This window comes from Oryctolagus cuniculus, chromosome 18, assembly GCF_051225735.1.
Source record: "Oryctolagus cuniculus isolate XC-2025 breed Fujian yellow rabbit chromosome 18, ASM5122573v1, whole genome shotgun sequence".
Classification (NCBI taxonomy): Eukaryota; Metazoa; Chordata; class Mammalia; order Lagomorpha; family Leporidae; genus Oryctolagus; species Oryctolagus cuniculus.
Window position 1 is genome coordinate 14,656,110 of NC_142884.1, and position 26,888 is coordinate 14,682,997.

Here is a 26,888-nt window from a genome sequence, read left to right on the forward strand (position 1 = left end):
GCTCTCTGTTGATGCACCCGGGAAAGCAGCAGATGATGGCCCAAGTACTTGCGACTCTGTCACCCATGAGGGCAACCAGGGTAGAGTTCCAGGCTCCCGGCTTGGGCCTTGCTGGCCCAGCCCTGGCCATTGCAGCCATCTGGAAGAGTAAACTGGCAAATGGAAGATCAATTCTCTCTCTCTCTCACTCTCTCTCTCTCTCTCAAGTCTGCCTTTCAAATAAATCTTTTTTTTTTTTTTTAAATGAATACTTGTATACTGCAAGGAGAAAAAAAAGCCCTTTTATTTTCTGGAGTTTTTATAACTGAGGGTATGGAATGAGTGAACAGTGGGCAGATTAGCAGCAGAAAAGCCATCTTCATTATACGCATACGCACGGCAGTTCCCCCGGGACTCTGACAAGGGCCAAATGTCTCCTATTTATGCAGAATCCTGGGCTAGGGACAGGCAGGGGAATGAGCCCAGGGCCGCCCAGTGCAGATGCGAGGTGCACACTTGCTGCTATGCAGGGGGCCTGTCTCCCAGGAACCGGAAGTTATCTCCAATCAGCCCCCCTTCTGATATGGATGCTATACTAAAACAGGTTTCCTTTAGAGATGCACATTTCCTTGACAAAAGGACAGCTTCTCCAATCTACTCCTGTATCTGCAGTTGCTCAAAATAACCAGCTCAAAATATGCCAAGGAAAGATATTTTGGGGTGGTACATTCTGGTTTCCTACAGTCATCTTTAGGGGTGGCAGGCACTGAGCCCCTAAATTCTACCTAGATTACATAGATTCTACAAGCAATATATTTTTATTTATTTATTTATTTGAGAAGTAGAGTTACAGACAGTGAGAGAGAGAGACAGAAAGAAGGGTCTTCCATCTGCTGGTTCACTCCCCAAATGGCCACAATGGCTGGAACTGAGCTGATCCGAAGCCAGGAGCCAGGAACTTCTTCCAGGTCTCCCACCTGGATGCAGGAGCCTGAGTGATTAGGCCATCTTCTACTGCTTTCCCAGGCCATAGCAGAGAGCTTGATAGAAAGAGGAACAGCGGGGCTGGCGCCGTGGCTCACTTGGTTAATCCTCCACCTGCAGCGCCGGCATCCCAAATGGGCTCCTTTTCCAGTCCAGCTCTCTGCTGTGGCCCAGGAAGGCAGTGGAGGATGGCCCAGGTGCTTGGGCCCCTGCACCCGCATGGGATAGCAGGAGGAAGGACCTGGCTCCTGGCTTCAGATTGGTGCAGCGCTGGCCGTAGCGGCCATTTGTGGGGTGAACCAACAGAAGGAAGTCCAACAGAGAGCTGGACTGGAAGAGGAGCAACCGGGGCTAGAACCCGGTGCCCATATGGGATGCTGGCGCCACAGACAAAGGATTAACCAAGTGAGCCACGGCGCCGGCCCCCAACAATATATTTTTTAAAATATTTATTTGTTTGAAAGTTACAGAGAGCTAGAGAGAGGTGTCTTTCATCTGCTGGTTCTCTCCCCAAATGCCTGTAATAGCAGGGGCTAGGCTCAGACAAAGCCAGCAGCCCAGAATTCAGTCCAGGTCTCCCAGGTGGGTGGCAGGTACCTAACTACTTGCTGCCTCTCAGGATGCACGTTAGCACGAGGTTAGATGAAAGTGGATGGAGCCCCATGCCCCTGACATGGAATGCAGGTGCCCCAAGTGGTGTTTCCGGCTGCTATGAGAAATGCCCACCCCTAGGGATGTATTTGGAGGTAGAGCTGGCGGGGGCGGCTGACGAACTGGCTTTGAAAGCAAAGGCAGGGCCGGCGCCGTGGCTCAGTAGGCTAATCCTCTGCCTTGCGGCGCTGGCACACCGGGTTCTAGTCCCGGTCGGGGCGCCGGATTCTGTCCCGGTTGCCCCTCTTCCAGGCCAGCTCTCTGCTGTGGCCTGGGAAGGCAGTGGAGGATGGCCCGAGTGCTTGGGCCCTGCACCCCATGGGAGACCAGAGACCAGGAGAAGCACCTGGCTCCTGCCATCGGATCAGCACGGTGTGCCGGCCACAGCACACCGGCCACGGCGGCCATTGGAGGGTGAACCAACGGCAAAAGGAAGACCTTTCTCTCTGTCTCTCTGTCTCACTGTCCACTCTGCCTGTCAAAAAAAAAAAAAAAAAGAAAAAAGAAAAGAAAAGAAAAGAAAGCAAAGGCAGGAATCCACTTTACCCACTGAGAGCAAAGCTGGAGTTAGGTAAGGAGGGCCCTGGGAGGACTAGAACGAGGTTGCCAAGGCAGTGAGCAAGACCAGGGTCCGTGGGCCCTGGGGGCCGTGTTGCTCCTTGGGACACATTTTCCCTGGTCCCAGACTGTGTTGTCATCAGCCCACTTGGGGGGTGCGGCGGGCGAGCAGGAACCCCCGGCAGGCTTGCCCTGCAGAAGGAGGGGAGTCGGGAATTGTCTCGGTCCCCTGCAGTGTGAGAGCTATCCCAGGGGATGGCAGAGTGGGTGGACAGGTTTCCAGTTGGATTTGGGGCTTCCTGGACCCTCTCTCCAAGAACAAGCAAAGAAAGAGCTGCTGAGAACCCCACCCCTCCCTCTGATTCAGGGCAGGGGGCTGCAGGCCAGGAGCATTTTCAACATGCTCTATCGCTTTTTAAAGATTTTATTTGAAATGCAGAGTTACAGAGAGATGAGGAGAGACAGAGAGAGAGATCTTCCATCGGCTTGTTCACTCCCCAAATGGCCCCAATAGCTAGGGCTGGGCCAAGCCAAAGCCAGGAGCCCAGAGTTTCTTCTGGGTCTCCCATGTAGGTACAGGGACCCAAGCACTTGGGCCATCTTCCACTGCTTTTTCCAGGCCATTAGCAGGGAGCTGGGTTGGAAGTGGAGCAGCTGGGACCTGAACCAGTGCCCATATGGGATGCCGGCACTGTAGGAAGAGGCTTAACTGGCTATGCACAGTGTCGGCCCCCATGTTCTATCTTTTTTTTAAAAAAATATTTATTTGTTACATATATATATATATGTACACACACACACACATATATATACATATATATGTATCTTCCATTTATTGGCTCACTCCCCAAGTGTCCACAACAACCAAGGTTGGGCCAGACCAAAGCAGGGAGCCAGGAGCTCAGCTGAAATCTCCCACGTGCATGGCAGGAACCCAAGTACTTGAGCCATCACCTGCTGCCCATTAGCAGGAAGCTGGCCTGGAAGCGGAGGCGAGACGTAAGCCAGGCACTCCAGTATGGGCTACAGGAGTCCCAAGTGGTGTCTTAAGCTCTGCTGCAAATGCCCATCCCAAAGAGCCCTGGCCTGGAACCCACGTTGCATGGATTCTAGGAGTCTGGTGGTTTAAGATGACCAAGACTGCAAGGTCAGATAGATCGAAGTTGTAAACGTTCCTGAGAGTCTAAAGATTCCAGAACAGACTTCGCACTGGTCACAGCACCCGAGCCCCTCACGCTGGCCTCTGAGGCCCACCTGGGCTGTGCCCTGGCTGGACTCTCTGCTCCTGGTTCTCCACTCACGCTGTCCTCAAGGCCTTGGCACTCGCCGTTGCCTGCAGCTTGAGGTCGACTCTGTCCCTGGTGAAAGACACCCTCAGAGCCTTCACACTGAATTAGCTTCCTCCCCAGGCCCACACATCCTGCCTCAATTCATCAAATCAAGTCCTGTAGAAACAGTCATCGAGTTAATATCTGTAAGCACGTAAAGTGCCCTCCACATAGCAAGCCCTGAACATGTGTGTTCAGCTCCCGTAGCTTTGTCTCACCACCTGAAAGTGTCTTCCATTTGATTGACATCTTCATTCTGCCCCTCCCTGCACTGTTTTCTCCAGGAGGGTAGGGACTTCTGTCTGTTTCCTTCACTGCTGTTTCCTGAGTGCTCACCACGGAGTAGGTGCTCGGTAAACATCTTATTAAAAAAAAAAAGTGGGGGCCAGCACTGTGGCATAGCCAGTAAACCGCCACCTCCAGTGCCGGCATTTCATATGGGCGCCGGTTCTAGTCCCGGCTGCTCCACTTCCCATTCAGCTCTCTGCAATGTCCTGGGGAAGCAGTGGAAGATGGCCCAAGTCCTTGGACCCCTGCACCCATGTGGGAGACCTGGAAGGAGCTCCTGGATCCTGGCTTCTGCCTAGCCCAGCTCCAGCTGTTGCAGCCATTTGGGGAGTGACCCAGAGGATGGAGAGAAATCTCGCCTGTAACTCTGCCTTTCAAATAAATGAATAAATCTTTGTTTTTTAAAATGATATAAGTATAATTTGCAAGTCTGTGAAATTTGTCTGCAAAGCAATCAAGGTTCCCCAATTCTCAAGTCTAAAGAGCAAAAGTTCAGAGTTTCCCTGAGTTAGATTTCGTGGTAGCTGAGTCACCCCTGGTGAGCCCTAATCTCCCTCCCACACCAGACCACACCCCAGGCCAGTGGATGCTGACAGCCTGGCCTCTTCAGCCTCTGGTGTGGGCCTGGCCATGCAGCAGGGGGATCCTCTTTGAGTCTGGCCTCCTGCCCTGCATTTTCCAAACTCTGCAGGCTCCCAGCCCTGGGGTTGCAGCAGGCCCAGTGGTGGAGGGGTCAGGAGATTGGGGAGGGGTGGGAGTAGTTTGCTGGGGATGCTCTGAGACTCTGGTTCTGGAATCGGACTTGCTGTGGGGCCAAAGCCATAGCCTGTCTCCTCTCTGGTCCACTTTACCACCAGGCTGACCCTGCCTCCTCCTCTGCCTCCTCTCAGCCTTGCTTATCTTGGCCTCTCTGCTTTCCCTTCCTCTAAGTGCCCGCCCCCCACCCCCCACCCCCAGCGCTAGGACTGGTCCCAGGGGAACCTGAAGTGAGCCTGGCTTTCTTCCTGCTGCCCCAGATCCAAAGCACGCCCGTGGCTGGGCCTATGGCAGTGACTTGATTATGTCACAGCCCACAAGGCAGCCACAGGCTTGGTTCCTGTCTTTTATTTATTTTTTTATTTTACTTATTTATTTTCAGTGTATTTGAAAGACAGAAAGAGAGAGAGAGCACGCATACTCTTCCATCTACTGGTTCACTCCTAAATGTCTGCAACAACCAGGGCTGGGCCGGGCTGAACCAAGAGCCCAGAACTCAATCTGGGTCTCCCACACGGGTGGCAGGGACCTGAGTACTTCAGACACTGCCACCTGCTGCTGCCCAGGGCGCACACGGGCAGGAAGCTGGGTTGGAAGTGGAGTAGCTGGCACTCTGACTTGGGCTGCGGGTGTTCCGAGCAGCGTCTTAGCTGCTGCACCCAATTCCTTCCTGCTTTGTTCCTGCCTTCAGTTGCTGTCTCTTCACCCCCTCCCTATCCACTTGCTTTCTTCTACCTCCTTATCCATAATCTCATCTTCCGCCCTCCCCCTACCCCTATGCCGCCTCCTCCTACCCAGAGGGGAACCCAAATTTCTGCTATACCCTCTGAAGTTTGCATAGCTGGAGTCTCTGAAATGAATTTACAGTGCACAGATCAACAGGAGAAAAAACATTCCAGCCGGCGCCGTGGCTCAATAGGCTAATCCTCCACCTTGCGGCGCCGGCACACCGGGTTCTAGTCCCGGTTGGGGCGCCGGATTCTGTCCCGGTTGCCCCTCTTCCAGGCCAGCTCTCTGCTATGGCCAGGGAGTGCAGTGGAGGATGGCCCAGGTGCTTGGGCCCTGCACCCCATGGGAGACCAGGAAAAAGCACCTGGCTCCTGGCTCCTGCCAGGATCAGCGCGGTGCGCCGGCTGCAGCGGCGGCCATTGGAGGGTGAACCAGCGGCAAAGGAAGACCTTTCTCTCTCTGTCTCTCTCTCTCACTGTCCACTCTGCCTGTCAAAAAAAAAAAAAAAAAAAAAAAAAAAAGAAAAAGAAAAAACATTCCAGGGATATGCACCTGGAAGGGGCGGGGGGTGGTGGTGCACAAAACAAGAGACTCTGAGAAGGACCAGGTGGCTACAGCAAGGGGCAGGGCCCTGCTCTTCCACCGGCCATGCCTGGGGCACCGCTTCCTGAGCCCCCACAGACCCCTGCGTGCACTGCCTCATTCCCATCCGCCCCTTGTCTGCTCCTCCATCTGCCCCTTCCACCCGAGTCCTCACCCCGTCCTCTCTGTGCACCTGCTGGAGGAGGAAGTGAGGCACTGCCTCTTCAGGAAGGCAGCCATAGGTGAGAAAAAAAAAATCACAGATCTTTCCCTGCTCCCTCTGTCTCCAAGTAGCATCGGGCCCCATGCTCCCTTATTTAAAAAAAAAAATAGGAGTGGGTGTTGTGGTGCAGCCAGTTAAGGCACTGCTTGGGATGTAGACATCCCTTCTCTGAGTTCAAGTCCTAGCAGGTTCAAGTCCTCGCTGTCCTGTACTGCCCAGCCAGCTTCCTGCTCCTGTGCCTGGGCCCCTGCCACCTGTGTGGGGGACCTGGATGGAGCTCCTGGCTCCTGACTTAGCCCTGACCTGCCCTGGCTGTTTCGAGCATTTGGGAAGTGGCCATTATGGCCACTTGGGGAGTGAACCAGCAGGTGGAATATCACTCTCTTTGTCTCCCTCCCCCCACCCCGTCTCTCTGTAATTCTGACTTTCAAAAAAATTAACAAATCTCAAACAAAAAAGAGTATAAACAAATGGGAAGATGGACAGATGGGGTTTCAGTCACAGGCAGCTGAGAAAAGCCTAAGGACCAGCTACAGGGCGACAACATGGAGCCCACCTGGAAGGTTCCCTCCTGAGCCCTGACCCTCCTTGAGGTGAGACACCAGCTCCCTGGCCTGCCCCCAGCATCGTCAACAACAGGGCTCCTCCAGGCCCTGTTACTGTCCTCTGAACCTCCCAGCATGCTGCACCCCTCTTTCTCAGGGTCTCGCTCTACCCAGTCATCAGACCCACCTCCTCCAGGAAACCCTCCCTGATACCCAACACTCCCAGGCTGGAGCGGGCACTGACTCTGGACACACACCCCCCATCCCAGCCCTGTCCACTCTGGGCACTCAGTGTCTGATGACTGATTTGTCTACCCCACAGCTGCAGGGTTGTCGCCGTCTCCACTGTGTCCAAGCTGGCGTCCACTCTGGACGAAGGGGCTGAGGGTGGGCCTTCCCTGGGGCCTTGCATGCCTGGCACGGACATCCTCCACCCTCTGGAACCCTGCAGCCACTCCTCATTCTGGAAGCTGAGGCTTGTTGGGAGAAAAGAATGAATAGAGATGGAATTCATGTTAGCTTAGGAGGCGTGGGCGTGCAGCGGGCTTCGTGATCTTCACAAAGTAACGTGCAGAGCGGGCGGCCTCCTGGCCCAGGGCGGGCCCTTTCTGTTCTCTGGAAGGTGGACTGCACCTTCCAGAAAGACAACACTCCCAGACTCAGCCCAGGCCAGATCCCACAGTGGGAGGAGCCACTAGAAACAGCAGGTGGAGCCGGCTGTGGCGAGGGTGCAGGGGGCTGGGAGGCACAGGGACCTGGAGAGAGAAAGGTTTTTTTTTTTTTTTTTTTTTTTTTTTTTTCTCCTTTGGGGTCTGAATTGCTTGCTGAAGCCCTAGTCGGCTACAACTCACGTGAGTGAGTTTCTATGAAAAGTGGCCCTGAAGTGGATCTGGAAATGGCCCTGCCTCCAGGGTTTTAGGAGGCGCTGGTGCCACGCCAGGCGCAAGCGGGGGTGTCTGGCAGCTGGCATGACAGGCTGAGTGTGGTTTTGCCTCAACACGCTGGAGGCACGGATCACGGATCCCCGTAATCCCCCGTGGGAGAGGCTGAGGGATCCTCCCCAGCTGCTGCTGACACTCAGGGAGGCCAGGTCTCCTGCCCAAGGCCTGTTGGGGGATTTGAACCCAGGCAGCAGCGGAGGAGGGAGGGGAAGGAATGCTCTCTGACTCCCACCCCTGGGGTTTTCAGTCCCTGTCTGGACCATCCTCTCCCCTCCCCCTTCCTGAGAAACCAAAGCCCAAAGCGTGAATTGGGGGCAGGGAGGGGGCAGCCCCTGGTGGAGGGCAGGAGCAGGTGAAGGTTATGGGTTGGGGGCACAGTCCTGTGAGGACCTGGGGAGGAGGGCATCAGAGTGGAGCTCGTGCACCCATTTCTTCTTTCTCCCTCCCTCCCTCCCTCCCTCCCTCCCTCCCTTCTTTGTGATTTCTTTATTTATTTGAAAGTCAGAGAGGGCCAGCACCAAGGAGCCGAGGGTTCAGCTGCTTGCGTGCTGTCACCCATAGCCCTGCACCGGAGCACATCGCAGTAACCGCATCTGTGATCCAGCTCCCTGCTAAAGTGTCTGGCAAGCAGCAGAAGATGGCTCAAGTGCTGGGGTCGCTGCCACCCACATGGGAGACCTGGATGGAGCTTCCGGTCCTGGCTGCCGGCTCCGGGCTTCAACCTGGCCCAGCCTTGGCCGTTATGGCCATCCAGGGAGTGAACCGGCACATGGAAGACTGCTCTGTCCCTGTAACTCTACTAAATAAATAAGTCTTTAAAAAACAAAAAGGAAGGGAGCTTCCATCCATGGATTTACCCCCAAAACACCTGCAACAGCCAGAATTGAGGCAGGAATCCACTGAGGTCTCCCACACGGTGGCAGCAGTTGAGTGTGGAAGCCATCCCTGCTGCTTCCCAGGTGCTCAGCAGGGATCTGATAGCCCAGCACACTACAGCGCCTTCCCCATTCATTTCTCCATCATGAACATTCTGAAATGGACATGTTGCAGGGTAGGGATGCAGCTAACAGTTCCCCCAAACTGAAAATGTGGTAGGAGAGGGGGCAGGGGACTGAAAGAACCTTCCAGAACAATAGATACTTAGGAGCAGTGTGACCCTGGGCAGGTAACTTACTGTCCTTTATTTCCTTAATCTTTATTTATTTATATTTATTAATTAATTTTTAAAATTTATTTATTTATTTATGCACGTATCAGCCGGAGCGGTGCCTATTCGAATCCAGGAGCCAGGAGATTCTTCTGGGTCTCCCATGTGGGTGCAGGGGCCCAATTACTTGAGCCATCTTCCACTGCTTTCCCAGGCCATAGCAGAGAGCTGGATCGGAAGTGGATCGGAAGTCTGGAACTGGCGCCCATATGGGATGCCGGCGCTTCAGTCTGGGGCTTCATCCACTATGCCACAGCGCCGGCTCCCCTCCCAGATTTTCCAGAGTAAATACTGGCTTCTTCAAGCCCGCCCCCCACCCCCCACCCCGCATCACACCTGCCCAAACATTTCTTGTCCTTTGAACGCAAAACTGAGATAAGCTCAAGCTGGCTCCTCCCCTGCCCAGCTCCCCCCCACCTCTGCCACACCCACCTCAGCCAACTGGCTCCTCCACATATTTCCTGAAGGTGCCCGCCCTCCCAACAGGAGGTCCCCAGGAGGGACTGGGCCAGTTTTCACCCCTGCTCGCTGTCTGCATCTTCCTGACCAGGTGGGTGTGTAGACAGTGGCACGCAGGGGTGAGGACGGCAGACAGACCCTGTCCCTGCCCGTGCCTGTGCCCAGCTCTGGAATGGGAGCATTTGCATCAGGCAAACAATCACGGAGGTGCAGTTTCAAGAACATGTGGACGGGCGTGCCAAGCCTGGAGGCCAGGCACTCTGGGAAGAGTGGGCGGGGCCCAGGAGGGAGGTGCTGGGCTGGGCTCCTGGGGAGGGCTGGGCAGATCAGAGCCCAGTGCAGCAGGCACAGGAACCAGACCTCCATGACTCAGACACTGGAAATGTGGAATTCTCCACCCACCCCGAGGTGCAGCACTGATTGTTGGGTGGGTGGCGGGGGCAAGCTAGGAAAGGAGCGGGACCTGAGCTGTGTCCCGGGGGATTGGGGGGCAGCGTTGTGTCCAGGCTGCTCTGTGTAACACCTTCCAGGAAGTGCAGCCGAAGAACCAGAGCCAACAGCAAATCTCAACCGCGTGCCATGGGCTACCCTGTGGAGGAGGTTTCTAACCCTGCAAAAGCATAGCCATGCTCCCAATTCTGTTTCCTGCCAATGTGCAACCTGGGAGGCAGCAGGTGATGTCTCAAGTGGTTGAGTCCCTCCCAGCCACGCGGGCAAGCTGGGTTGAGTTCCTGGCATCTGGCTTCAGCCCCAGCTATTTGGAGTATTTGAGGAGTGAACCAGCCCGTGGAAGATTTCTCTCTGTATCTGTATTTGTGCTTCTGTTTCCCAGCCATTCCAAAAACTTAAATAAGGAAACAAAAAGGAAATGAGTTCCTTCTAGGGGCTGGTGTGGCACACCAGGCTAAGCCACCACCTGCGATGCCAGCATTCCATATCGGAACGTTGGCTCCAGTCTCAGCTGCTCCACTTCCAATCCAGCTCCCTGCTGATGTCTCTGGGGAGGCATCAACTGATGGCCAAAGTCCTAGGCCCCTGCCACCCGCATGGGAGTCCCAGTGGAGTTCTAGGCCTAGACTGACTCTGGTTGTTGCAGCCATTGGCAGCATGAACCAGTGGATGGAAAAATCTCTCTGTCATAAATAAAATGAAACGATCCTGGGGCCGGTGCTGTGGCGCAGTAGGTTAATCCTCCGCCTGAGGCGCCGGCATCCCATATGTGTGCTGGTTCTAGTCCCAGCTGCCCCTCTTCCAGTCCAGCTCTATGCTATGGCCTGGAGAAGCAGTGGAAGATGGCCCAAGTCCTTGGGCCCTTGCACCCACGTGGGAGACCCAGAAGAAGCTCCTGGCTTCGGATTGCCACAGCTCTGGCCATTGCAGCCATTTGGGGAGTGAACCAATGGAGGGAAGACCTCTCTCTCTGTCTCTTCCTCACACTGTCTGTAACTAACTCTCAAATAAAATAAACAAAATCTTTACAAAACAAAAAAAAAATGAGATGATCCATCTGGAATGGATATCTGGTAGGAGGTCAGGAAGGTGCCTCAGAAGGAGGCCAGAGAGGGCAGGGATGTGGGGGCGACAGGCGTTGTGACGGGCGGAGTGCGGTGGGGCTAAAAGGCAGAAGGACCCCTGGCCTCCGTGTTGCCACACAAAAGTCACACAGGGTACGGAAGGGGTGGGAGCACTCAGGCAGGGCCTCGCTGCCCTCGCTGCTGTGACAAATGACCCCACCCTTAGTGACTTAAAGCAACACTCGCTTATTCTCCGACAGGTGCGGAGCCTGGAGCCTGAGTTGAATCCTGAGTGGCTGAAACCAAGGTGTCCCCAGGGCTGGTTCCTTCTGGAGGCTGGGGGTGGGGTGGGGATTGGGGGGTGGTTCCTGCCTGCTCCCCCTGCCATCCATTCCTCTGCCTCCTGACCGCCTTGCTCCAGCATCCCTCTTATAGCTCAGGATAATCAAGGACAACCTTGCACCCCATGGCTCTTCCTGTCACACCTTCTCAATGTCTCCCTCTTTGCTTTTTCTGAAACTGTATTTATTTAAGAGCAAGAGAGAGAGAGAGAGAGAGAGAGAGAGAGAGAGACACTGTTGTCCGTTGCTGCACTCGCCGAATGCCCACCATGGCTGGGGCTGGGCTGGGACTGAAATCGTGAGCTGGGCACCGAATCCAGGTCTCCCACATGGGTGGCAGGAACCCAGTCCCTGGGCCATCAGCGCTGGCTCCCGGAGCTCAGGTTGGCAGGAAGCTGGAGTCCAGTGCAGCAGCTGGGAGCCGAGCCGAGGTTCCCACTAAGGCACATGGCCATGCTCTCCTGTGTGCCCCCGCCAGGCTGATCGCTGGGCTCTGCAGTGTCTCTCAGCAGGCACGGGAGAGCAGCGGAGGGGTTGGGATCAGGACGAGGAGGTCTCTGGGGGCCGTTTCTCAGCCTGTGTCACCTGGACACAGGTGATTCAGGGACCCGGGTCTCCGGAATCCTCCAGGAGCCAGGCGCTGGGCTGCCCTGGCTGACAGCTCCCAGCTCCCTCAGTCTCTTCCCCTCACAGTTCTTAGTATCAGTTTAGCTGCAGTCCAGGCCAAGTCAACACTGACTGTTGACCTTAGTGCAGCGAGGACAGAGTTCACAGGGTCCTCGTTGCACCTGCTTTCCCCTTCCATACTGGTTTTCCGAAGGCCACAGCTGCCTGTGTCCTGCATTCTGACGAAGCCAAGACCTCTCCCACGATCAAGAGTTTTGGGGAATCTCTGCCCCGGCGGGGGGCTCAGAGTCGCTGCTCGGGAAGCTCCCATCCCACAGTGGGGCACCTGGTTCGAGTCTTGGCTACTCCACCTCCCACCCAGCTTCCCACTGGTGCACACACACCCTGGGAGGCTGCAGGCGATGGCTCAAGTGCCTGGGCCCTGACACTCATGTGGGAGACCAGGATGGAGTTCCCAGCTTCAGCCTGGCCCAGGCATTTGGGGAGTGAACCAATGGATGGAAGATCTCTCTGGGCCTCTCTGTGTTCTGCCTTTCAAGCAATAAAATAAATAAATAAATAAAACTGTACAGGTGACTCTGAGGGATGCCAAGGAACCAACTCATTATTCTGAAAGTGGATGAAGTCAGAATCAAGTACATCTCTTGCTTGTTGTATACAAACCACCTCGGGGCATCTTTAGCGCTAACGATCTTGCTTCTTAGACATCAGCATAATTATCTATCTGCCTTCTCTCTCTGTTGTCTCTATTTCTATATCACTTGTGTCTGTCTTGTGTGTATGAGTCACTGTGTAGCATGTATGGTGTAGAACTTTGTGTCTGTAGTATACATTGTGTCATCTCTGCCATATAGCTACGCTGTATTTGTGTGTATCATCTATGTGTCCACATCTGTCTGAATGTGGTACATCCATTTCAGATTCTTCATTTGAAAGGCAGAATTCCAGAGAGACACGGAGAGACAAAGATCTCCCATCTGCTGGTTCCCTCCGCAAATGGCTGCAACAGCTGGGGCTGGGCCAGGCTGAAGCCAGGGGCTTGGAGATGCATCTGGGTCTCCCACGTGGGTGCAGGGGCCAAGCACTGGGGCTGCCCTCTGCTGCTTTCCCAGGCACAGTAGCAGGGAGCTGGATGGGAAGCGGAGCAGTGGGGCGCCGAGCAGAGCTCACTGGACAGAGGTGTCATCATCTCACAACCGGGAAAGCAAGAGTGCCCACCCCTGGTCAGGCTGGAGCAGCCGGAGCCGCAGGAAGCCGCATTCGCCCTGGAGCCCGCTGCAGGGGGAGGCCACTAGGCTGCTCTCTGAGGGCCACGATGTCTTCCGCATGCAGAGGCATGGGGCGCTGGGCTGTGTGCAGCGGCCCCTTCTTCCTGTGGGGCCGAGCGCCCAGACTCACAGCTGCCGTCTTGACAGCCAACACAGGAGTCTGCGAGTTATCTTGTTTGTTTGAAAGGAAGAGTGATGGGGGTGGGGGGTGAGCGAGCAAGCAGCGCTCCCCTGGGCTGGCTCTTTCTCCAGATGCCCACAGCAGGAGCAGGAGTGCACCCAGCTCTCCCTCGTGGGCGGTGGGAACCCCATCCCTCCAGCCCTCACCAGCACATCCCTGGGTCTGCGTTGGCCGGAAGCCGGAGTCAGGAGCTGGAGCTGGGACTGTTACCCAGCGCTCCGAAGTGGCAGGAAGGTGTCTTGACTGGCACCTATAGCTAGGCTAAGCCCCGCCCCCGCCCCGCCTCTGGGTCGGGACACTCCCACACGCGGCGGGCGCAGAGCCACGCCCCCTTCTGCCTCTAGGAAGTGGGGAGTGTTGTGCCTGTTGTTAAGCCAGACAAGTGGAATCCCTTGGTATCCGCAGTGCGCATTCGTTTTCTAAATTTCACCATCTTTTCAATATCCTTTGTCGTTGTCTGCCTCGGTCTTTTTCGTGTGGATGTCCCCCGCCCCACCACGTGGGCATTCCTGGCTCCTTGCTTGGGTCTGGCCCCGACCCGCCCATTGTGGGTATTGAAGACTGGAACCCGGCATACACGTGAAGGAGCAGTTCAGGCATTGCGCCGCCAGGGGGCGCTGCCGCCCCGCTTCCCCAGCGCTGGCTGCCCCGAGGCTGAATCCTGACCCTGCACGGTCGGTTCCGTGGGCCGGCTGTGCGCCTGTGGTTATCCGTTCCTACAATGGGCGAAGGCGCAGCAGCCACTTCTGAGCCTTCGGGAAGATTCCGAGACGGCGATGGGAGGGGCCTGGCCTGGGCGCAGGTGCCCCCCTTGCCGCCGCGGGGCTCTCACGTGGGGGTGCTCTCCCCGCACACAGACTGCTCGATCCGGGCGTGGCCCTGAGCAGGGAGGGCTCACTGGGTAGTGCTCCGTGGGTAGTGCTCCCTGGGCTGTGTTTGCTGGGCAGTGCAGGCGGCGACGGGCGCCGTTCCCATGTGCGGCCGCTAGAGGGCGCCGCCTCCCTGGGACCTACGGAAAGGCCGGTCGGTCCCTGGGTGATGGACTTCTAGGCTGTCGCTCAGACCCAGGCTGGCCTGCACCCACTGTGGCCCGTGCCAGGTGGCTCCGCCCGTCTGTCCCCGCCTCCCCCTTCCCTCCATTATCAACTGAGCTTTTGCAAATGAGCTGTTTGTGTAGCAGACGCTGATCACAAGAGATCCGCCACGCAGATCCACTGCCACCGAGGGCAAAGCGGTCAGTAAAGGGCAGGTGCCAACGGCAGCTCCTCTCCGAGACTGCGTTCAGCTGTCAGGGAAGTGTTTTGCGGGTGTAATTATTGAGGGCCAGGTGTGCAACACCGTGAATTCCCATAGTGACACCGTGTGTCTCATAGTAACGAGCCTCATGTGGGAGAAAAGTGACCTGTTCACCATCGCGCCTTTGGGGTTGGGTGCTGGCCTCATGGTTAAGACACCCACATCCCACACTGGAGAACTTGGGTTTGATGCCGGCAGCCTGCCAGGCAGAATCCGCAGGGGTAAACAGAAGGTGCTCACGCAGTGCTTCTTTGCGTACTTAGGAAGGAAAGTGACTTCTCTGGGCCTGTGCTGTGGCGCAGAGACCCAGCTCCCTGCCGATGTTTAGGGAACGCAGTGGGACGTGGACCAAGTGTGTGGCTCCTGCCACCTGTGTGGGAGCCCTGGATGGAGTTCCTGACCCTGGGGCTTTGGCCTGGCCCAGCCATTTGGGGGGTGAACCAGCAGATGGGAGATCGCTGTCTGCCTGCCTCTCAAATAAAACCTCACAAGGAGAAGAGTCCCCCCCACGCGAAGCAGCAGGAGCTGTGCGGCCAGGACGAGGGCCCCGGCTGCTGAGTCCTCGTCTCTTGGAAGAGCTGTTAGGATTACCTGGGAGTCGCCTGCGCAGGCTCAGAGGGGACACTCACTCTCTGGGCATCAGCTACGGAGTCCCTAGAGGTCGACTATTCAGTCTGTCTATGAGGTGAACCAGCTGCTCTGTGAGGTTATAAATCCAGGCTGTAAAATCACAGGAGGTTAAAGCTGGGGCCACCCTGCTTCTGTGTTGCAGGCAGCAGAGGTGTTATTAATGATTAAGCCAGGAGTCAGTGTTTGACCTAGCGGCTAGGATGTGGGTCAGGACACCGTGTCGCACATCAGGGTGACGGCTGCAGCTCCTGACCCCGGCTTCCTGCTCATGTGGACCCTGGGAGGCAGTGGTGATGGCTAAACTGTTTAGGTTCCTGCCGCCTGCATGGGAGACTTGGATGGAGTTTCCAGAGCCCAGCTTCAGTGCCCGGCCCGGGTTATTGCAGGCATTGGGAAGTGAGCCTGCAGATGAGAGCATGAACACACACACTCACACACACACACACTCACACACACTCCCCCCTGCCCCGCCCCCGGAAAAATAGTAACAATGAAACAGGACTGAATCTTACAGATGCTTGCTATAAATGCACCAGTCCACAGGGGGCAGCAGAGAGCAAGCCCTCTGCTAACTTGCCCAAAATGTCCAGGCTGCATCACCTCATGTGCCGGCCATCTTTGCATAATCCACTTGGCCCAAGGGCTGAGCGTCACACAAAAGGAGGGCAGCAGCACCTGACCCTTCTGGTCCAGACATTCCATGCGTGGCTGAAAGGCAAGAGCATGGGTGGGGGCTCAGGCCTGGCACCCTGCTTCTGCCGGGAGTGCGGGTGGCCGGGGGTGGAGGAAGTGACCTCAGGGGACCTTGCCTCCACCAGCTACTGCCTGAGAGGAGACTGTGCCTGGGCTCAGCGAGGGGGGATGCTTGCATCAGTCAGACCAGGCCCCCTTCCTGCTCAAATCCTCCACAGGTGCCGTCTCCATCGCCTCCCGCGTCCCGTGCCAGCCACACTGGCCTCCTGGCTGCTTCTCCAAACCCCAGGCCCATTCCTGCCATGCAGGCTTTGCTGTCCCCGCTGCCTCGAGGTCTCCTGACGCCCGTGCCAGCGCTTTCTCATCTTCAAGTTGCTGCTCACGTGTTCTGTTCTCAGCGAGGTCTTCTCTGCCCACACCGCTGGGAGTGACCAGTGACCCCACCCCACGCGCCTGCGCCCTCACCTTGCTCTGGCTGCTTCTTCCCGTAGCTCTTACCGTGGAAGCCCAGACAGCTTCATGCTTTCTTTCCTCCTCCTCCTCCTCCCCCTACTTCTCCTCCTCCTCTTCTCCTTCTCTTTCTCCTTCTTCTTCTAAATATTTTTTATTTGAAAGATAGAGTTACAGAGTGGCAGAGGCCGAGTTATTTGAAAGGGAGAAGTGGAGAAAGAGAGAGGGCTTTCATCCACTGGTCAGTCCCAGATGACTGCAACGGCAAGAGCTGGTCGGATCTGAAACCAAGAGCCAGGAGCCAGGAGCTTCTTCCAAGTCTCCCACATGGGTGCAGGGGCCCAAGGACTCGAGCCATCTTCTACTGCTTTCCCAGGCCACAGCAGAGAGCTGGGTCAGAAGTGAAGCAGCCGGGACTTGAACCAGCGCTCATGGGGTTTGCCGGCACTGGAGGTGGAGGTTTAGCCCACTGTGCCACAGCGCCAGCCCTGGGTTTATTTATTTATCTGAGGAACAGAGCTCCTGTGCACTGCTTTACTCCCCAGATAACTGCAGCATCCAGGGACCAAAGCTGGAGGCCAAGAACAGCCCAGGTCTCCCATTGGCTGGCAGGACCCGACCACGTGAGCCATCACCACCAGCTCCAGTCTGCATCAGCAGGGCACTGGAGCACAGCAGGAGCTGAGTGTTGGACCAAGGGACTCTGGTGTGGGATGCAGGTGTCTTAACCACCAGGCTAGATGTCCACCTTGCTCTGGGTTTTAGTGTATCTCTCGGTGTGTTATTTATTTATTTATTTTTGACAGGCAGAGTTAGACAGAGAGAGAGAAAAACAGAGAGAAAGGTCTTCCTTCCGTTGGTTCACCACCCAAAATGCTGCTATGGGTGGCAGGCTGTGCCGATCTGAAGCCAGGAGCCAGGTGCTTCCTCCTGGTCTCCCATGCGGGTGCAGGGTACAAGCAATTGGGCCATCCTCCACTGCACTCCCGGGCCACAGCAGAGAGCTGGCCTGGAAGAGGAGCAACCGGGGCAGAATCCGGCAGCCCGACCGGGACTAGAACACAGGGTGCCGATGCCGCAGGCGGAGGATTAGCCAAGTGAGCTGTGGCATCGGCCATCTCTCTCTTGTTTTAAAAAATGTATTTACTTATTTGAAAGGGAGAGTTACAGAGAGAGGTAGAGAGAGAAAGAGAGAGAGAGAGATCGATCTTCCATCCACTGGTTCACTCTCACATGGCTGCAATGGCCGGAGCTGAGCCAGGAACTTCTTCCTGGTCTCCCACGTGGGTGCAGGGGCCCAAGGACTTGGGCCATCTTCCACTTCTCTTACAGGCCATAGCAGAGAGCTGGATCAGAAGTGGAGCAGCCAGGACTCGAACTGGCACCCATAGGGGATGCTGGCACCGCAGGCGGAACTTAGCCCACAAAGCTTCCATGCCGGCCCAGAGTGTATCTCTTTCTGTGATGCGGGGTCTCTTCCCTGCCTTATTCTCTCCCCTCCGCCGCCCTCCGCATCCGTCCTGTTGGTGCCTCTTCCTGTGTCCACCTCTCTCTGATTCTCAGCATCTCTGCCTCTCTGCCTTCTCTTTCCTACTCCGTGTCTGTCTCTACTCCCAGCTGTCTGCCTGCCTCTGGGTTTCTGCAGGTTCCTGGTTGGAAAATCTCTGCTGCGTCCCTGGTCCTGGCTATCGCTGCCGGCGCGTTGGGGGAGGAGGGCAGAGTCCACTCTTCCTGGCTCACCCTGGGCACAGCCTGGAGAAAGGACACTTGCTCAGGCTCAGCATGTCCCACAGCCCAGCCACGCATGGTGGGCCGGGGGTATGGCCTGCTTGGGCAGCCGGAGCCCGGCTCCAGAGGGCGAGGCCCCGAGGACAAGGAGAAGGAGGAGGAAGGGAAGACGCCATGAGGCCTGGTCCTGTGAGCCTGGCCCAGCCCCCACAAGCAGGAAGCCCAGGTGCTGGGTGCAGGCTCCCGGTAGTGTGGGGAGGGGGTGCTGGGAGGGCCAGATGCGATCAGGCTTTGGTCCCTCAGCTGCTGACCCTGTGTCTGGCTCCCACGGTTCTCCGGGCCACACCCATGGCAACCTCAGTCCCCACCCCCGCTACCTCCACACCCCATCCTGTTCTTTCTACCGTCTCCCTGCGCCCACCGTGCTGTCCAGCAGGCCCGGGGCTGCTGTCCCCCTCCCACCCCCAGCTCTCACCGTCTCCCCCCTTGCACTCCCCCCTCAGCCCCAGGGACTGCAGCTTCCGCCTTTAGGCCTCGTCCCCTGAGGAACCCCTTGCTCCACTCGGGGCGATGGTCCCAGCGCCTGGCACCCAGGGTGTGCAGGTGCAGCCAGGTGGAGACAGATGGTGGCAGGAGACCCCCGAGGTGGCCGGGCCGGGCCGTGTGGGTGCGGCCTCGTCCCCTCGTGCGGCACTGCCTGCCCCTCTGTCTGTGCACATCCAGTCCCCCACCTGAGCGCCGGCTGCATGAAGTCCAAAGTCCTTGCGTGCTCAGGGCCCGGAGCAGCCGCTGCTGTAGATCGGTGTCCGTGGAATGAGTGTCGCTGTCTGTGGCCTCACTGTTTGGTTTGCTTGTGGTCCCGCCACCATCTGTCTTTCTGGGTCTGTGTGGGGCCGTGGTGATCGCCCGGCCGTGAAGCTCTTACTACAGGCGCCGTATGCGGGGCCTCGGCTCCTTCCGCGATGAGGTCTGGCGGGGCCCACAGCGCACCAGGCTCGCTCGCCCGAGGGCCCTTCAGCACAGCGAACGAAGGACCAAGCTGGGCTGGAACACGAGTCTGCCCATAAACATTAGCGCTTCCTTAACTTGTGAGCACGACAGGGCGGGGCAGGGGTGCCTCGAGGAGCCCTAGACCTGGGGCTGTGCCCCAGTGGGGAGAAAGGGCAAGGCGCCAAGGGCTGGGAGCTGTCCTCAGCCCCTCCCCCACCGTGAGTCACCAGCAGTGCAGATTAGAAACCTGTTACCTTCCTGTATCCTGTGCAGTTCTCTCCCCCACCTCTCCCCCTACCTCTCTCTCTCTCTCTCTGCCTCTATAACTCTGTCTTTCAAATAAATAAATAAATCTTAAATAAAATAAAATGGGTAAAGCCAGCCTCCAGTTTACCAAGTTATACAAATCGCCCACACCAGCCCAGCTCCTGCTTTGGGGGTAGGGGAGGAGTAGCTGAGCTGACCCAGGGGAGGGGGGTGGAGCAAAAGCCATGCCTTATCTGAGTCTAAAAGTCAGAACCTGGCCCTGACTGGGTATGCGGTGTACTCCCTTGACCCAGGAGGCCAAAGAGCGCTGTGCACCTTCCTGACCCAGGAGAGGTGCTACCACGGACTGTGCTGACCCCAGCACCTGGCTCTGGCCTCGCTTGCTCAGTGACATGGCCTTGAACTTGAGTCCGCATTCCAGCCCTGGGAGACACTGGTAGGGGTGGGGGTGTGGTTTACACCAAGGAACTCTTGTGATCCTCACCCCAGGAGGGAGGTATTGCTGTCTCCTCCAGTTCTCCAGTGGAGAGGGGGATGCCCAGAGAGGCTGTGACACTGCCCAGAGACACACAGCAGAGCAACGTACAAGGGGGCATCAAACCCAGGTCGTCTAGAGCAGAGCTTGCTCCCACCCAAATCCATTCCTGAACTTGTGTGGTCATCCCTCCGTGGGAGTGAAGGGCTTGATGGCACTCATTTGCCTTCCTCGGAGCTCAGTGCTGCCCGGCCCGACACAGCGCCATCAGTCGGAGCTCGCTCTCGGCACAGGTCTTCAGCCCACAGACTAATGCCTTCGTCGTCTCAGCCGAGCACTGACCACACCGTGGCCATAACTTTTGACCATGAGTGTGTTTCTTCCTGCCGGCTTCACGGAGAGACGGTTGGTGTTCACTGAGTCTTAGCAACCTCAGTGTAGGGGTTGTCTTCTTAGGTGGGGAACTCTGAGCTTCTCATAACGCCACAACTTCTCGTTGGCGTATCTGGATTGCTAGCACCAGACCACTTGAGCTTTGGGGCCATTCTAAGTAGAGTAAGGGTTCCTTGAATGTTAGCATTGTGACACTGTGATGGGGACTACTGGGGTGGGGGGGGTAACGTACACACAGCGGATACGCTGGACCAGGGGCTGATTCTCGTCCTGGGTGGGATGAAATTGAATCCCATGACTCAGAAAGGTGTGCAGACTTAAAATTCTGTAAGTTGTTCATCCCTGGACTTGTTCCACTGTGGTTGATCACAGGGAGCTGAAGCCTCAGACAGGGGCAGTGTGGGACATTGTGGGTGGGGAGGGGTCTTCTCCACGTTGGAGGTGGGTGGCTCCTTTGGATTTCTCAGGCTCAGAGCTGGAGAGAGTTTGCTTCAGGACAAATCAAGATGGAGTCCCACTCATATCTGATGTAGGTGAGACTCTGGACTTTTGAGTTTGTGTAGATGCGAGTTGGGGCTTGAGGATGATTGGGATGGGATGGATGTGTTTTACATGTGATAAGGCTGGAGTTTTGGGGTTTCCAGGGCACAATGCTGAGGTTCGAACAAGTCCTCCCCTGCATACAGGTGGAAGAAAATGACCATGGCGGAAGTACGGAGAGGGAGGGCTGGAGTGTGCGCTCAGCCCAGTGTTCAAGACACCCACATCTCATACCATGTGTGGGAGTTGACTCCAGGCCCCTGCTCCTGACTCTGGCTTCCTGCCTATGCAACTGGGCTTCGTGGTGCCACCTTCCTGGGAGACCTGCATAGCCTTCCCAACTCTTGTATCCACCCTAGTGCAGTCCCAGCCATCATGGGCCAGCAAGTCGGAAAGCTCACTCACTCTCTCTCTCTCTCTAATAAAATGTAGTGGGGCCCACAGGAGGCAGTCAGGCTCCAGAGCTCTGCCTTCATGGAGGGATTACTGTTGTTATGACAGGGGAGCACCTGTTACCCCGGGAGTGGGCTGGGCTCCGGGGAGTTGGGCCTGTTGTCCTCCGTCTCGTGTGTCACCCAGCCCGCCAGGCCACCACTGGAAGCCCTCACCGCGTGCCAGCACCCACAGGTGGGCTTCCACCTCTGGAACTGACAGAAGGATGCACAGGTGCTGGCTGTGAATGGCTCAGTCCCTGGTTTCTCCTCTAACAGCCAGACACGGACGGACGCAGCCTCTGCACCCCTGGAGCTCTGCGCCCGACTGCAGGAACAGACACTGAGTCAGAGACAGAGAGCGAGAGGGACCCAGAGAAACCCCAGCTGCTCCCAGACAGAGAAGAGGCAGGGGACCCGCCCAGCTGTAGTTGTGGTGATCAGAGACCCTGGGGACCCGACCGGGCACCCTGCCAGCTCTGTCTCCTGCCCCCGCCCCTTCTGTTCCTGCCATTATTGCCGCTGTGGCTGTCACACAAGGGACGCTGGGAGCCTAGATGCAGGAGCGATCGCCCTGAGCTTCTGGAGCCCTTAAAGATACTGGGGCCTGGAGGTGCCCAAACACCAGCACCCAGACAACCCGCACATGGGAACCCCCTTCCCATCACGGACACCTGCAGTGACCCAAGAGGGTGGGACAGACACCGGCAGGCCTGGAAAACCCACGGGCCAAACAGAGCTGCAGACAGACAAGTGCTCACTGCCTCCCATGGTAATAAACAGACGCTCATGTGCACTCTACACCCCCTCCACTTCCCCCTGCAGGTCCCTGCCAACATCCAGGAAGGGGAGGGGGCAGAGTGACGGGCGGTGAGCTGCCACTGGGCTGTCCGGGCAAAAGTGTGTGTCCTCTGGCTTCCAAGTTCACATTTTGGTAATGATGAGAGGAGAGGCGGGGAGTGGGTGAGGTTGCATAACTGAGTTGGGATCCAGGCTCAGGATAAAAGGCCCAGCGCGAGGAGGCTGCAGCAGGTGGACAGCCGACGGCCGGGACCATGGAGTTCAGCCTGCTCCTCCTCCTGGCTTTCCTCGCAGGCCTCCTGCTGCTTCTGCTCAGGGGCCACCCCAAGGCCCACGGCCGTCTCCCCCCGGGACCCCCCCCTCTGCCCGTCCTGGGGAACCTTCTACAGATGGACAGGAAGGGCCTGCTCCGCTCCTTCCTGCGGGTGAGACACGGATGGACGGGTTGGTCCTGGGTGAGCCCTCCCTGCTTGAGTGCCTGGGGCTCATGTGCCAGAGAGAGCCGGGCCTGCTTCCAGGCTCCTGGAGGGAGTGGGGGCGCTGGCGAGCAAGGGGCGCAGAGCCAGAGTGTGGTGGTGAAGGTGAGATTGTGACGGGTGACCCTGCTCAACTGGAGCTGCAGGTGGACAGCACGGGGCATATGGGTGTGAGCCACAGGTGCTGAGTTTCACTCTCCCTGCCATTATTGTCACCTCCTTGGGTGCCCGCCTGTGCCTGGAAGAGAACGAGAAAGGGCGGTGACAGTAAATCATCAAATAGATTGTTTCGTCTGCCGTCATGCCGTCATGGTATGCTTGTCAGTTAAAACCTGTGATGGGTGCTGTGCTGCAGCAGGCTAGGCTGAGCCTGGGCCTCGGCATCCACACGCACTGCTTCTCTGCTCCCATCCAGCTTCCTGCTGATGCATCCAGGAGGCAGCAGGTGATGGCGCCGGTGCTGGGGCCTGCACCCACATGGGAGACCCAGAGGGGGTCCTGGGCTACTGACTTCAGCCGGGCCAGACCTGGTGTGGGGAATGAACCAGCAGATTAAAGATTCTCTCTCTCTCTCTCTCTCTCTCTCTCTCTCTCTCTCTCTCTTTCTCTGGCACGCTGCCTTTCAGATAGATGAAAATAAACCAATAAAGATTTAAAATGCCGGGCTGGGGCTGGCACAGGGTGTTAAGCCCCTGCCTGCAGTGCGCGCATCCCATATGGACGCTGGTTTGAGCTGATCCAGCTCCCTGCTAATGTGCCTGGGAAGACAGCAGATGAGGGCCCAAGGGCTTGGGGCCCTGCACCCATGTGGGAGATCTGGATGAAGCTCCTGGCTGTGGCCTGGCCCAGTGCTGACCATTGTGGCCGTTTGGGGAGTGAAAGCTGTCCCCTTGCCCCCGTCTCTCCCTCTGTTTCTCTCTCTCTGTAACTTCTTTAAATAAATAAATAAGTCTTTTTGAAAAGATTAAGCGTAAGAAGCAGATGCACTATAACACAGCTGACCCTCCAGCAGTGTCTGCCAGGCTCCAGCCGCTGTTTTCATTCGTGCTTCATGTTTTCCTGGCTTATTAATAATTAGCCAGCATCTGCTAACCCATTCCCAGCGGGATAATGGGAATGAGACAGTAACTTCTAGTTCCTCTGCCTCCTCCCCCTGCCAGACCAATCACATTCCTGAATCTTGTCATCTTATTGATTTGAAAGGCAGAGTTGCAGTTCAGGGCTAAGCCAGGACTCTAGAACGCCATCTGGGTCTCCCCCATGGGTGCAGGGGCCCAAGCACTTAGGCCATCTTCTGAGCTTTCCCGAGTGCATTAGCAGGGAGCTGGATTGGAAGTGGAGCAGCTGGGACTTGAACTGGGGTCCACATGAGATTTGAACTGGTGTCCACATAGCGGCTTTGTCCACTATGCCATACTGCCAGCCCCAAAAATCATTTATTTATTTGAGAGGCATAATTAGAGAGAGACAGAGAGACAGAGAGACAGAGAGACAGAGATCTTCTATCTACTGGTTCACTCCCCAAAGCACTACAATAGCTGGGACTGGGTCGAGCAGAAGCCTGGAGCCAAGAACTCCATCCGGGTCTCTCCTGTTAGTGGCAGGGTCCTGAGGACCTGGGCCATCCTCTGCTACTTTCCCAGATGCATCAGAAGGGACCTGGATGGGAAGTGGAGCAGCTGAGACTCGAACCAGCGATGCTATGGATGCCGGCATGGCAGGGGGCGGCTTAGCCCCGGGTCACAAGGCTGGCACCTGATCCCCCTCCGTAAGGGCATTTTTGCCAGCGGCAGCTCAGTGGGGACGACCGTGCCTCCGCAGACAGAACCTGCTGTCTCACTGCTCCTCTTCTCTGCCAGGGCTGGCCATCAATCCCCACACAGTCCCCGCTCACTGTGAGAGCCACATCCGCCTTAAGATACGTGTGCATTTGTAGGGGTCTTGGCGGCTGTCTCCTAGCTCACAGGACGCCGGGACCTGTCAGCACCGCCAATGAAGGGGTTTCAGTTTCGGGTGGGGATGGGCTGGTGCTGGTCTCTGGAGACCCTTTCTGCATGGAGCAGTCTAAGACTCGGGTGTCCAAAACATTTCATGCAAACAGCAGAGGATGTCATCGAATGTTTGACACACGCGCTTCTCATTTGTTGGAAAGGGCAAGTTAACATCCTGTCACAGCAGACCAGGAATGTTGCGTCACCTTTGTCCTTGCAGTGAAACTGGCCTGGAGAGAACCCACAGAGGTCACCAGGGGTTGGACAGTATGGGGTGTGGCCAAGGCGATGGCTGCTGCCAGCGGCATTTGGTCAGCCTCTGGTCCCACCCCCTGTGGAGCACAGGGGCGCATTCAGGGACAGGAGGCCGAACAGCCCTTGTCCCTCGGGAGCTCACAGGGGGACTGCAGAGACAGACGAAAGACACAGAATCCACACGGTGTCAGTGAGCGCTCCGCTGGGTGGCAGGGGACACTCATGAAGACCCGGGCCATTCAGATCATTTGAGGGTGGATCAAAGAGGGGCAGAGGGGAGAAGAAGGTGTCCCTGGTGGGTGTTAGGGAAAAGGAGGGGAATGAGCCATGCCAGGTGAGTGCGGAGCAGGTGGGGAGAGACCCGGCAGCTGTCCAAGCTGCAGAGGCAGCCTGGGGGAGGGGTCAGCGAGAAGGTGGCAGGCAGGGCAGGCGAGGTGTCTGAGCCTCTTTTCTCTGACTGCAGCAAAGCACCTGGGGCTGGGTACCGGGTCAGGTAGAGATGCAAGCAGCTTGCTGTTCTGGAGGGCGCAAGTCTGTGGGCTCGGCCATGGCTGTGTCCCAGCGCCGCGGAGGGACACAGCCATGCACAGAGGGGACTGTGCGCAAGGATGGCCTGGCTTCCTCACATCCTCTTCACCCCCATTTTTTATTTAAAGACATATTTGACTTATTTGAAAGGCAGAGTTTCAGAGAGGAAGAGAGATCATGCACTGGCTGGGTCCACTCAACTTGGGGACAGAGCTGGCCTTGCTTCATAGCAGGTTGCGTCTATGACGATGCTGGTATCCCATATGGGCATTGGTTCAAGTGTCAGCAGCTCCACTTCCGATCCAAGTCCCTGCTAATGCACCTGGGAAGGCAGGGAGGGTGGCCCAAGTACGTGGGCCCCTGCACCGACGTGGGACCCCCGGATGAGGCTCCAGGCTCCTGAGCGGGGACCAGCCCAGCCTGGAGGTTGCAGCTATTTGGGGAGTGAACCAGTGGATAGATCTGAGTTTTCCTTCTCACTCTGTAACTCTGCCTCTCAATAGACAAGTACATCTATAAAAAATGTGGGGACTCTAAACCCTCTGAGAATGTGATCAGAGCAGTGGGGCCTCCCTTTTGTGCATGCACGCACGCTTTGCACAGGGTTCCGAGGCTCACAGCGCCCCTGAAGCCCTCGGAGGAACTTGCATTATGATGGCGGCTTTCCCAGGGCTGGGGGACAGGGAGGGAAGGGACTGGGTGTCACACAGGAAGGGCTGGGACTGAGGTGTGAGTTCACATTCCAGACTCAGCTTTTTTTTTTTTTTTTTAAATTTTTTTAAGGATTTATCGAGGCCGGCGTGAACCAAAGGGCGAGCTGGGGGAGGAGTAGCCAGAGCCAGGCCATAGACAGCAGATTTTAAGCAGGGACACGAGAGGACTCTCGGGCTGTGATGCCACAGAGATTGGCCGGAGTTTAGGGTGCTGTCCTGGGGGAGTTAGAAATTCCCAGCCTTCTGTGCTGCTCAGGGCACCAACCAGTGAGGCAGGGCCTTGGGCTGCGGGGTCAGGGCAAGGGGAACGGGGAGGAGGGGGTCGGGGAGATGGCTGTGACCACTCTGTAGCCCACTGTCTCAGGTTCAGAAACTGACTGCCGCCGGCCCTGGGCGGGGTGTGCTTGGCAGCTCCGAGAGAAATACGGGGACGTGTTCACGGTGTACCTGGGATCCAGACCCGTGGTCGTGCTGTGTGGGACAGATGCCATCCGCGAGGCCCTCGTGGACCAAGCAGAGGCCTTTTCTGGCAGGGGGAAGATCGCCGTGGTGGATCCGATCTTCCAGGGATACGGTGAGAGCGGGCGCTGGGAGGGGTGGAGCTCAGGGAAGGTGGGCCTGGGTGGGGGCGAGGGCTGGGGAGGCACAGAGTCTCCTTCCACCCCCAGGAGTGACCTTTGCCAACGGGGAGCGCTGGCGGGCCCTTCGGAGATTCTCCCTGGCCACCATGCGGGACTTCGGCATGGGGAAGCGGAGCGTGGAGGAGCGCATTCAGGAGGAGGCCCGGTGTCTGGTGGAGGAGCTGCGGAAATCCAAGGGTGAGGCCGCGAGCCAAGGAGACGGGGCAGCGCCCGGCAACCGGAAACCCGAGAGAGGGGGAGACAGGGACCGGGAGGGGTGCGAGCTGTGGTGTCCCAGGACAACTGGGCGTCGCGCGTTGCTGCTTAACTCGCAACCTCGGAAAACCAGCTCCTGGCGACACCGGGACTCACATTAAAGACAGCAGAGGGGGGCAGGGAAAGCACCGGGTGTTCTGCAAACAGCCAGCCCTGTCCCCTCCCCGGTGAAGC

The 26,888-nt window shown here is 57.1% G+C and overlaps 1 protein-coding gene across 3 annotated transcripts in view; it reads left to right on the forward strand.

The window, feature by feature from the left end:
* The window catches only part of LOC149120788 (cytochrome P450 2B5), a 35,335-nt gene that overhangs the window by 1,877 nt on the left and 6,570 nt on the right, over positions 1 to 26,888 (forward strand). For 2 of the 3 annotated variants that reach the window (XM_089318796.1, XM_089318798.1), the window contains exons 1-3: positions 22,085 to 22,280; positions 26,230 to 26,392; positions 26,487 to 26,636. In XM_089318796.1, coding sequence (XP_089174922.1) covers positions 22,110 to 22,280; positions 26,230 to 26,392; positions 26,487 to 26,636 — 484 coding nt within the window. In that variant the 5' untranslated portion in view covers positions 22,085 to 22,109. Of the gene's footprint in view, positions 1 to 22,084; positions 22,281 to 26,229; positions 26,393 to 26,486; positions 26,637 to 26,888 lie in introns of those variants that run through there. The other variant, XM_089318797.1, reaches the window with a different exon arrangement.